Below are 12,086 nucleotides of genomic sequence, written 5' to 3'. Positions count from 1 at the left end.
TTTTAAATTATCTTACGAAGAAATTTTTTACTATTTCAGTATTTTAACTCACAATTTTCAAATTAAATGTGACAGCTCAATCGACACAAGATGAAACACCACTTTACTTGGCAAAAACCGAGCATAGTACCTGGTTCTCACCAAATGCAATAATTAACAATCGTAGGCTGCTACAATTTGCGCTCTGAGCTGCAGCAACCCACCATCTTCAAAAGATTTCACGCATACATGTCAAAGTTGCTAATAACCTAAAAAGGTAAACCTTTTCCTCTTTCTTTTGGCTTACAAAATTAAGAATTCTGCTGTCCTTAAAAAGTTGGCTGCGCTGAAACCAAAAATCATAAGTAAAAAATTTTCACGAATTGCACGTCAGTTTTCATCGAATTGAGTGAAAACCAAGGATTATATATCGGACGCAAAAATTCTCATTTGGTGCAATGAAACTTTGTACAGATACAAAAATTTAGCATTTTTGCATCCCCACCACAGAAATCGCCTTGCGTTGTTTTTCTAAAGCGAATCATTGCAGATAAGCTGAAATGTTGTGTTATGTCACGAGATGTGGTCAAAATGATTAGCAAGCGAGTAAGTGCCCTAATTTGTTTAGCACTAAAGTATTTATTACGATAATTCCAAGCCACATTAATTTTAACATTGTAAAAAAATTTCATGGATTTTCAGTTAATTTATTTTTGGAAGCCAATGGGGGTTCATGAACAAAACCTTAGTTTTGGACGAATATAAATTAAATTTGTTACTGCCTTAACAGAAATGCTTAAATCAATTGACTAATAGCTCGTTTTTATGCACACACAAAAATACAACATATGAACATACAACACTTTGCATACTTAAGAATAGGCACTCCGAAATATTCATTTCAGAGTGCCAATTGATGGTTCAGCAAATCATGGGTGATTGAATACAAGATGGCGATGCTATTTTTAAGGAGGGGTGCTTTTTAAATGGTGATATAGCTAAACCCAGATCTTGATCAAATACTTAGTACCAATACCTAGTGAATGACAAGATGGAGTGGATTTTAAAAAGTTGTTAAGGCAACGTCGTGTGTTGGAAGAACACCTTGATTTCAATTCTTCCATAAACGTCATCCTCTCAAAACTTTAAAAACGTTGTGGCTGAGAAAGAATGTTTTCTTAAGAGAAAAAAACATTACATGGCACGTTCCTCACAGACCTTCCAAACTTTGCGATCCTTACTTATATGTTAATTTTTGCGACAAATGAGAGATCTCCAAACAATGGAAAAACCTGTTTGCACCTGACCTGTAAAACTCGAGTGTCTAAAATTTCTTGACTAATGTCATCTTCACTGTGGATAAAAGAAAAAACGTAAAGAAATGAGACTAGGCGTTACAGTTCAAACTGAGGGTGCAGATCCACGTTGGCATGTACATCTTTCCAACAGAGTGAATATAGCACGGAGGGTGGGTGGGATGGGCCATGGGCCCACTTTGGTTATCTAGTCACACAAAAATCCTTATATGATTTTGTATAAATAACAGTTCAATAGAGAAAATCCTTTTATTCTTTTAAAAATCTTTGTGTGTGTGTGTGTTTCACTGTCAAATAAAAGGATTTTCCCAATTGAACTTTAAATTATACGTCATGGAAAGGCAGTTTGGTCTTCGAAAATACCAACGATTTACGTTTTGGTTCAAACAAGCGTCCCCTTCCCAAATGTTTGTCGAACTCTTAAAAACGTAAAAAATGAAAATAAGCCAATTCTTTAAGCGTTTTCTTGAAGTTTTTTGTAAGCCTGCCCCCCCCCCGAAGAAAAATCCATGCCCGGGGGCATTGAAGGTTTTTATAGAAAGCGTTGTCGTAGAAACTTCAAAAAGGGCTCATTTGATTGGAAATTGAGATGGCTAGGCCCCTTTTTGATAGTCGAGAGTGATTGGAAGGCAACTAACACCCCTTCCACGCCCACCATTTATCCAAACACATCGAATCAAAATTTTGAGATAGCCATTTTGCTCTAAGTAGTAGAGGTCCGGAAATTAATCTTTGAGGATGACACTCAGGGTAATGGAAGTTATGCCCAGGGGGCTTATAAGGTTTTTATTGAAAGCTTTGTCGTAGAAACTTCAAAAAGGGCTCACTCGATTGGAAATTTAAAGGACTAGTGTCCTTTTTAATAGTCGAAAGTGATTTGAGGGCAACTAACCCCCTCTCACGTCCACCTTTCTCCCAAAGACATACAATCAAAATTTTTAGATAGTCATTATGTTCTACGTAGTTAAAAGTTTTAAAAATTAGGTCTTGGAGGATGATAACCCCCTCTGAGCCCTCGGGGCAAGGGTTGTAAGTTATGCCCTGGGGACATATAAGGTTTTTATCTATAGTGATGTTGTAGAAACTTCAAAAAGGGCTCATTCGGTTAGAAATTAGAAGGCCTTCTGCCCTTTTTAAGTCGAAAGTGATTGAAGAATAACTAACACCCCTCTTACAACAACCATTTCCCCAAACACGTCCAATCAAAATTTTGAAATAGCCATTTTGTTCGACGTAGTTAAAAAGTCCAAAAATTATGTTTTTGAGGATGACACTCCCCCCAGAGCCCTCAGGACAAGGATTATAAGTTATGCCTTGGGGGTTTATAAGGTTTTTTTATAGAAAGCGTTTTCGGAGAAAATTCAAGAAGGAATCATTCGATTAAAAATTGAAACGGCTAGTGTCCTTTTTAATAGTCGAAAGCAATTGGAGGGCAAGTAACCCCCCACTCACGCCCACCATTTCCAAAAACACATCCAATCAAATTTTTAAACAACCATTTTGTTCAACGAAGTTGAAAGGTCCGGAAATTATGTCTTTGAGGATGACAACCCCCTCGCAGCCCTCAGGGCAAGGGTAAGTTATGCCCTGGGGCATATAAGATTCTTATAGAAAGCGTTGTCGTAAAAACTTCAAAAAGAGCTCAGTCGACTGGAAATTCAATAGGCTAGTGCCCTTTTTAAGAGTCGGAATTGATTGGAGGGCAACTCTCACGCCAACCATTTCCCCAAACATATCCACTCAAAATTTTGAGATAGCGATTTTCTTCAACGTTGTTGAAAGTTCTGGAAATTAGGCCTTTGAGCATGACAGCCCCTCTCACCCGCCAGCCCTCAGGGCAAGGGTTGTGATTTATGCCCTGGGGCATATAAGCTTCTTATTGAAAGCGTTGTCGTAGAAGCTTCAAAGGGGATCATTCGATTGGAAATTGAAAGGGTTAGTGCCTTTTTTAATAGTTGAAAGTGATTGGAGAGCAACTAACGTACCTCTCATGCCATTTCCCCGAACACATACAGTCAAAATTTTGAGATAGTCGTTTGTTTAACGTAGATGAAAATTCTGGAAATTAGGTCTTTGAGGATTACAACCCCATCACAGCTCTAAGGGCAAGGGTTGTAATTTATGCCTTGGGGGCATATTAGGTGTCTATACAAAGCATTGTCGTAGAAACTCAAAAAGGGTTCATTTGATTGGACATTGAAAGGGCTAGCGTCCTTTTTAATAGTCGAAAGTGACTGGAGGGCTTGACATTTTTATAATAAAGATCGATGTGGGTACAATGTATTCTTCTTTTTTAGACCAGGGCACTTGTATTGAAGGACTTGTAGAAGGAACTTCGAAAAGGGCTCATTCGATTGAAAATGGAAAGGGCTAATACGCTTTTTAAGGTTCAAAAGTGATTCCGGGGCAACTAGTCCTCCTCCCACGTCTACCCATTCAATTTTCCAACATTTTTAAAAACTGAATTTCTCCTCAATATTAAATCAAAATTAACTGTGTTAATGCTAATTCCAAATAAAACATCTCAGAAGTATCCCAAGAACGACTGAGCATATTATGTTCAAACTTTCGGACCTACTTCTGCTCTTATTCGTTTTATCACGATTATTTGACTAGGAGTGCGGATAATCTTGCATCTGAGCCACGGAACAAAACGAGAGCGAGTCAAGTGACCAGACACATGGGCCCGTCAGTTTGGAATTCGTTCCCAGATTCCGTTTGTCAAGCTGAAAGTGTGCCGCAACTTAAAACCCGTATTAAAAATCATGTCTTTTCAGGAATTTGGTAGTGTTAAAGGTTCGAGAGAAGGCTTTTTTTTTTTTTTTATTATTTTTATTTTTTTTTTATATTTTGTGCCATTATATATTTATCATTATTTTCAGTTATTATTATTGTTATCCCCTTTTTTCATTTTATTTGGTATGTTGAATTGGCATGCATGATATCCAACCGGTTGCTTTTTCAGGCATCTTCTTGCTTTAGTGCGACTTGTTGTCACATCGAGTTGTTTTTTTGTTAATAAAAATGTATGAAACTGAACCTGAACCTCTTAAAATTTAACCAAATCCAAAATAGCGTAAGCGTATCCAGGTTATCAAAGAATCTATCCAAGCTATCGAAGCTATCAGCATAATTTTTTTACGAATGGTATCAAGTTTTCTATTTCAGGTCAACTAGTGGAGGTATGAAACTAAATTGAACACTACTATTTGTGTCCAGATTTTTAAATGGGTGTGTGTTGTTAAAAATTTTTCTCCAACATAAAAATAGCAGGCCAAACTATAAAGTCTAAAAAATCGAGAAGATTTAAAGAATTGTTTTCTTTTTCCCTGAAAAGACTATGTCAATATAAAACGAACAGAAATTAATTTAAAAAAAACTGTTTCCACAAAATAAGTTTTTAAAGAAAATTAAAGAACTTCATTAAACCAAAAATGATCAAAATAAAATCAAATATACTAAGAAGCATGAAAGTACCAAAAATCAGCAATGATAAATTAATGAAACCCAAAACGGACAGATATTACAATAAATCACCGAGTCAAACTCAAAACGAGCAGAAATTAACATGAGTGAGGCTCAAAACCCCTATGCCTTCCCAAGTCCAGAACATAATTTGCACTTAACTGAAAAAAATACAAATGAATGTGCATTGTCAGTTTAATATACATATGCTGATATTTAGTAATCAAAATGTTAATATTATATGATTTATTTAAGTTATAAAAGTAAAAACATTTATATTTTTGTCCTTCAGATAGATTTCTCCTTCAGACCAATCTGGGAGAGGCGGATTATTCCCCTCCATGTCAGCAACCATGGCCTTGGGGTCATTTTAGATTACTACGTATCATGTTTTCACACCCCCTGTGTTCCCCATGATTAAAGCCTTGAAAATATAACAATTAGTTTACCTCACACTTAGACATAGAGAGCATGTCCCAAATGAAGCCTTCCGTTCATATACGGGTATGGAAAAGTTACAAGGTTCTTTTCTTTTCCTGTACCATCTTCTGGTGCATCCTCTTCAAATACTTTATCCATCTCCCATTTCTTCTGCACTTCTTCTTGAATTTGTAAAAGATCTTCAACTTTTTTACGAGGGATTTGTTCCGTTTCTAAAAAGAAATAGTTAAACAATAAAGTAAATAGAAAAGCACTTTGTTTTATATTTTAAAAAAGGAGTAATTATTGCATTAACAAAAGCAGTCACTGGTTCAAGTTATTGAAGTGTAAATAATTACTGAAAATGTTCAGTTCCAAAATAAAGGCCAAAAAATCATTTTGGTAGAAAAGGCATGTAAAATTAGACCTCTAAGCTAGCCTACATTTTTTCTTTATGTGATCAAAGTTCCTCTTTTTTTCAGTGGTTCTATTGTCTTTAATTCCAAAATTAATAACTATATTTGTGCAGAACCACTTAAAACAACTTACACTTAAAAACAAATAAATTTAAAAATTTAAACTTAAAAAACAAATAAACAAAAAAATCAGGTACTTTTGTATATTCCCGGTTATATGCCTATATTTCTTAACCGCAAGACGACCCAAAAAGGTGGACTCGTATTTTACATCCAAAATAATTTTCAGGCTGTACTAAGACATGATTATAATGAAAAGGTATTTGAGTCACTTTTTATAGAAGTCCCAATAAACGCGAAGGAAACGGTAATAATTGGCGAAGTATATCGTTATCCAAGTGCATCTATAACTCAATTTATGAAAACATTAGAAGATGTTCTTGGAAAAATGGATGATGGGTGACTTTAACCTTGACCTTGCGGGACCGTCATCTAGACAGGCTTCTGATTTTTTGGCTTTACTAATTTCGTATGGATTAGCTTCTTGTATAAACTTTTCGACAAGGATTTCTAACCAGTCAGCAACATTAATGGCCAATATTTTTTCATCACTACACTCCATTAAGATTGCAGTCCTGCTTTCTGATACTTCCGACCATTTGCCACTTGCACCCTTGTTTCCAATCCTCCAAAATCCACAAAGATTAGTCCCCTAGAATGCACCGAGATTCTGTTGCTCACCAGTGGAGCTGGATAGACTGAAAGAAGATCTGAGTACATCTTCATGGGACTTTCCTTTACCCGAAAATTTAAATTTGGGCAATTAAAAAAATATATTCGACTGTTTTTATGATACTACCATGGAGAGACTCACGTCTTATTTTCTACAATCTTCTTCAAGGATTTCTCGATAAAAAAGAGTGCCCACATCTCCTTGGTTAAGATCGGGAATCCTAAAGTTAATAGATAAGAAGCAAAACATCTGGAAAGAGTACAAACATAGAACAAGTAATTCCAAACTATAAGCATTTAAGTGCTGCCGTAACATGATAAAATCAACTATCTGCAGGGATAAAGCGTTATATTTTACCAGGAGATTTGTTTATTGCGGTAAAAATATAAAGAAGACGTGGGACGTGATTAAGGAAGTTACTCGGCTATCCAGAGAACTAGAAGGTCTCCCTAAGTCTCTTAAATATACGATCAACTTATCACAGAAAAAGGCCAAGTACGACATCATATGAACAAATTCTTTGCGGAGATAGGGGAAAAACCACTAATACCGTTTCGTACTGCCCGGTGTCACAGACTTGGAAGCAGTTCCTAGGACCCCCGTACTTGAAATCAATGGTCCTTGAGGTCGTTCCAGTGCAGGAAATTACAAATATTGTCTTGTATTAAAAAATTACTTCAGCAGGTTTTGACAAAATTTCTGCTAAAGTAATTAAACATATCTTTCCATCGATTATCACCCCACTTTGCCATTTGATTAATAGGTCATTTCAACTAGGAGTATTTCCCCAACGTCTTAAATTGGCGCGCGTGATAGCTCTCTTTAGAAGAGGTGGCTGTGAGGAACCTGGGAACTATAGGCCGATCTCTCTTTTGTCAGTGTTCTCTAAGATATTTGAAAGGACAATGCTCAAACGTCTGGTGAGATTTCTTGAAGCAAATTTTTTTTTCTATCAACATCAGTTTGGCTTTCGCGCAAAGTATTCTACAGAGCATGCTTGTAATAAACTTCTTCAGTTTATACGATGATTTTTAGATTCTAATCTTATTCCTGTAGCCATTTTTCTTGATGTAAAGGAAGATTTTGACAGCCTTACACACAAGATCCTCATTAGTAAAATTTCTCGTCATGGTGTGCATGGGGAAGGATTGTCTTGGCTCTCTTCATACCTCACTGACAGATCTATCACCATGGAAGATACAGACAAGGAAGTTCCGATTGAATACTGAGTACCCCAAGGTTTTATTCTTGGGCCAACCCTCTTCCTGATTTATATGAACGACCTCTACCTACTTCTGAACACCCCAATTACCAATGTTTGTTGTGGATTGTGTCACAAATGTTACTCTCAGACTATGTCGGCGTCCACATCTGATAGTCGAGAAGAACTGGTAGCATTTGCCGATGACAATACTCTAGGTGCTGCAGCTCCGAATGAGTCATCCCTTATTCTAAAGCTTCAAGACACTGAGAAGAAACTCAATTGGTTTGACATAAATCAACTAGCTTTAAATGCAAAAAAGTCGTACCTTCTTATTTTTCCCCGTACAGGTGTGAGCTGCCCCACAATTACTGAGCTTCCTACACCAAGAGGCTCTATAAGTCACCCTCCGGATCGATATGTGTGATTCCTGGGAGTTGTTTTGGATGAAAATTTATCGTTTAAGTGGCACGTTCAAGCAATAAGAGTGAAAATTTCCCGTGGACTAGGAATCATCCGTAAATTAAAGCGTTTATTTCCATTTCATATACTCCGTCTTTTATATTTTTCTCATTTTCCCTTATATGTTACTGTTCGCTTGTGTGGACGTCTACATTTCCTTCTGTACTTTCTCCTGTTTATGTTCTTCATGAGAAAGCGGTAAGAGTTCTCCAGTCGACTGCACACACTCTTGTTGATCTCCTTAAGATTGAAGATATTTATGTTATATCTCCATCTTCGTTGGCAAATCAATTCTTCCATGGAGATCTCCCATGCTGTTTGTCTGGACTACTTAAACTGGTAGGGGAAGTAAATTTGTATACAGTTTGAAACGGGGAGGATGTGATGATTACGGCCTTCCCCGGTTTGTTCAGACTTTGGTCTGGTCGTGACTTTGGGACGTACTAGGACGCACGTACTATTTCAGATAGTCAGATAGTCACTTGGTTCCTGGTGAGATTCGTCAGTCACGAACACTTGGCTCCTTTAAAAGACATATGAAAAGTGTCTTATTAAAGGTAAATATTAAATAATTTTTTAGTTGTTTTATGGTTTCATTTTTTAGGGGGGGGGGTTGTTTTGTTGGTGTTGGATCCCCGATGATGTAGATAATTTTATTTTTTTATGTACTGTCGAGTGAGAGGAGGGTCGGTGATTCGTGTGGACTGCCAGTGAGTTGACTTCTTTTCCACATAGATTTTTAAATTAGACATTGTTAAGTATTGTTTATGCTAAGTTTTAATATTAGTCATTTATAATTTGTCGTTTCCCAAATAACAGGCCATTGAGCCTTTTGGGATATTGTTTTGTTATTGTTATTTATAGAAATAAATGGAATTTGAGCTTGAACTTGAACAAAACAAACTGAAATGAAATAAACGATATTAGCAAAAAAAGATACAAAAAGTAATAAAATAAATTAATAAATAGATATTAAAGCGTCTAATGCTTAGATTGAATATGACTTAAAACGAAAAACAACATTTTACTGTTGAAGCATAAACGAAACTTAAAACGAACAGAAATGAAATAAAAAATCAATGAAAACAAACACACAGTAGATATTAATGCAAATGAATAAAGTAATTGAATGGAAGAAGTGTTAGTTGCCTTCCAATCACTTTTGACCCTTAAAAAGGGCACTAGGAATCTCGGTTTTCAATCGAATTAGCCCCCTTTGAAGTTTATACGACGACCCTTCCAAATGAAGTGCCTCTGGGAAAAAAAAAATAATAATAAATCATAGGCAGCGCAATAAGGCTGGCTAAGTAAAGAACGATGTTGGCACAATGTATTTTTTTTTTCTTTAGACCAGGGCACTTCGTATCGAAGGAGTTGTCGTAGAAACTTCGAAAGGGTCTCATTCAATTGGAAATTGGAATGCATTGTGCCCTTTTTAGCAGTCGAAAGTGATTGGACGGCAACTGCCACTCCTTCTACAACCACCATATCCCCAAAAACATCCAATCAAAATTTTGAGATAGCAATTTTGGTCAGCGTAGTTGATTTCCAGATAGAAATTATGTTTTTGAGGAAGATACTCCACACAACCCTCAGGGCAAGGGTTGTAAGTTATGCCCGGGGGGATATAAGATTTTTTTAGAAAGCGTTGTCGTAGAAACTTCAAAAAGAGCTTATTCGATTGGAAATTCAAAAGGCTAGTGCCCCTTTTAATAGTCGAAAGTGATTGGAGGGCAACTAACCCCCCTCTCACGCCCACCATTTCCCCAAACACATCAAATCAAAATCTTGAGACATCCATTTTGTTCAACGTAGTTGGAAGTTCTAAAAATTAGGTCTTTGAGGATGACAACCCCCACAGCCCTCAGGGCAAGGGTTATAATTATGCCCTGGGGGCATATAAGGTTTTCTATGAAAGCGATGTCTTAGAAACTTCAAAATGGACTCATTCGATTGGATATTGAAATGGGTGGTGCCTTTTTTAATAATCGAAAGTGATTGGAAGGCAACTAACACCCCTTCCACGCCTACCATTTCCCCAAAACACATCCAATAAAAATTTTGAGGTAGCCATTTTTTCAATGCAGTTGAAAGTTTTGGAAATTGTATCCTTGAGTAGGAAAATCCCCCCCACACACACACACAGACTTCAGGGCAAGGGTTATAAGTTATGCCCTGGGAGCATATATGGTTTTTATTGAAAGCTTTGTCATAGAAACTCCAAAAAGCGCTCATTCGATTGGATATTCGAAGGGCTAGTGCTCTTTTTAATAGTCGGAAGTGATTGGAGGGAAACTAACCCCCCTCTCACGCCCGTCTTTTCCCCAAACACATCCAATCAAATTTTGAGATACCCATTTTGTTCAACGTATTTGAAAGTTTTGAAAATTAGGTCTATAAGGACGACAACCCCCCCCCCCCTCCAATCCCTCAGGGCGAGGGTTGTAAGTTATGCCCTGGGGGCACATAAGGTTCTTATAGAAAGTGTTGTCGAAGAAATTAAAAAGGGCTTATTCGATTGGAAATTGAAGTGGCAGGTGCCCTTAATCATAGTAAAAATTAATTGGAGGGCAACTAACCCCCCCCCCCTTTACGCCCACCATTTCACCGAACATATACAATCAAAATTTTGAGATAACTATTTTTTTTCAACGTAATTGAAAGTTCTGGAAATTAGGTCTTTGAGGATGACAACCCCTCCACAGCCCTCACAGCATCTGTTGTAAGTTATGCCCTGGGGGCATATGAAGTTTTTATAGAATTGTCGTAGAAACTTCAAAAAGGGTTCATTTTTTGGAAATTGAGCTCAATTGGAAATTGAAAAGGCTAGAGCCCTTTTTAATAGTCGAAGGTGATTGAAGAACAACTAACCCCCCTCTCACGCCCACCATTTCCCCAAACACATCCAATCGAAATTTTGAGATATTTCATTTTGTTTAACGTAGTTGATGGTTCTGATAATTAGGTCTTTGAGGATGACAACCCCCCCCCCACGACCCCCAGGGCAAGGGTTGTAAGTTATCCCCTGGGGTCATATGTTTTTTATAGAAATTTGTGTTGTAGAAACTTCAAAAGGGCTTTTGATTGCAAATTAAAAGGGCTAGTGCCCTTTTTGATAGTCAAAAGTGAATGGAGAGCAACTAACTCCCCTCTCACGCCCACCATTTTGCCGAACACATCCAATTAAAATTTTGAGATAGCCATTTTGTTCAATGTAGTTGAAAGTTCTGGAAATTATGTATTTGAGGATGACAAACCACCAGGAGCCCCGAGGGTAAAGGTTGTAATTTATGCCCTGGGGCCATATAAGGTGTTTTAGCGTTGTCGTAAAAACTTTAAAAGAGACTCATTCAATTGGAAAATGAGAGGGCTGGTGCCCTTTTTAATAGTCAAAAGTGATTGGAGAGTAACTAACCCCCCTCTCACGCTCACCATTTCCCCAAACACATCCAATGAAAATTTTGAGATAGCCATTTTGTTCAATGTTGTTGAAAGGTCTGGAAATTATGTCTTTGAGGATGACACCCCTCCCCCCATAGCTCTCAATACAAGGGTCGCAAATTATTAACTTTGGGGTAGTTGACATTTTTGTAAAAAAAAAAATAGTCGTAGAAGCTTCAAAAAGGGCTCATTTGACAAGTGCCTTTTTTATTAGTCGAAATTGATCAGAGGGCGAATGTTTCCCTCCACGCCTATCATTTCTACAAACAGTTCTAGTCAAATTTTAGATATAAACCATTTTTTAAGCATATCAGAAAGGTCTGGAAATTATGTCTTTAAGAATAAGAAATCGCCCCAGCTCTCAAGGCAAGGGTTGTAAGTTTTGCCCTGGGGACATATAGGGTTTTTACAGAAAGTGTGGTCATATAAACTTCAAAAGGGGCTCATTGGATTGGTAATCATACTCTCTAGTGTCCTTTTTACGAGTCAAAATGATCAGAGGGCAGCTACCGTCTCCCCCCGACACACACACGTCACATTGTCCTGAAGTGTGTCTAATAGAAATTTTGAAATAGCCATTTTATTCAAAATAGTCTAAATATCATATAACAAGGCTTTTGGGGTTGAAACAAACCCCAGAGACAAGGGGCAAG

At 37.2% G+C, this 12,086-nt stretch overlaps 1 protein-coding gene across 1 annotated transcript in view; it reads right to left on the bottom strand.

The window, feature by feature from the left end:
- Positions 1-12,086, bottom strand: part of LOC148953894 (leucine--tRNA ligase, cytoplasmic-like) — a 117,821-nt gene that overhangs the window by 100,860 nt on the left and 4,875 nt on the right. The window contains 2 exon segments of the mRNA XM_089086001.1: positions 5,210-5,225; positions 5,227-5,413. Of these exon segments, the coding sequence (XP_088942127.1) occupies positions 5,210-5,225; positions 5,227-5,413 (203 nt within the window).

This window comes from Artemia sp. Qi Xiang Cuo, chromosome 3, assembly GCF_049724085.1.
Source record: "Artemia sp. Qi Xiang Cuo chromosome 3, ASM4972408v1, whole genome shotgun sequence".
Classification (NCBI taxonomy): Eukaryota; Metazoa; Arthropoda; class Branchiopoda; order Anostraca; family Artemiidae; genus Artemia; species Artemia sp. Qi Xiang Cuo.
Note: the sequence above shows the minus strand (reverse complement) of the source record. Positions and strands in the feature narration are given on the sequence as shown.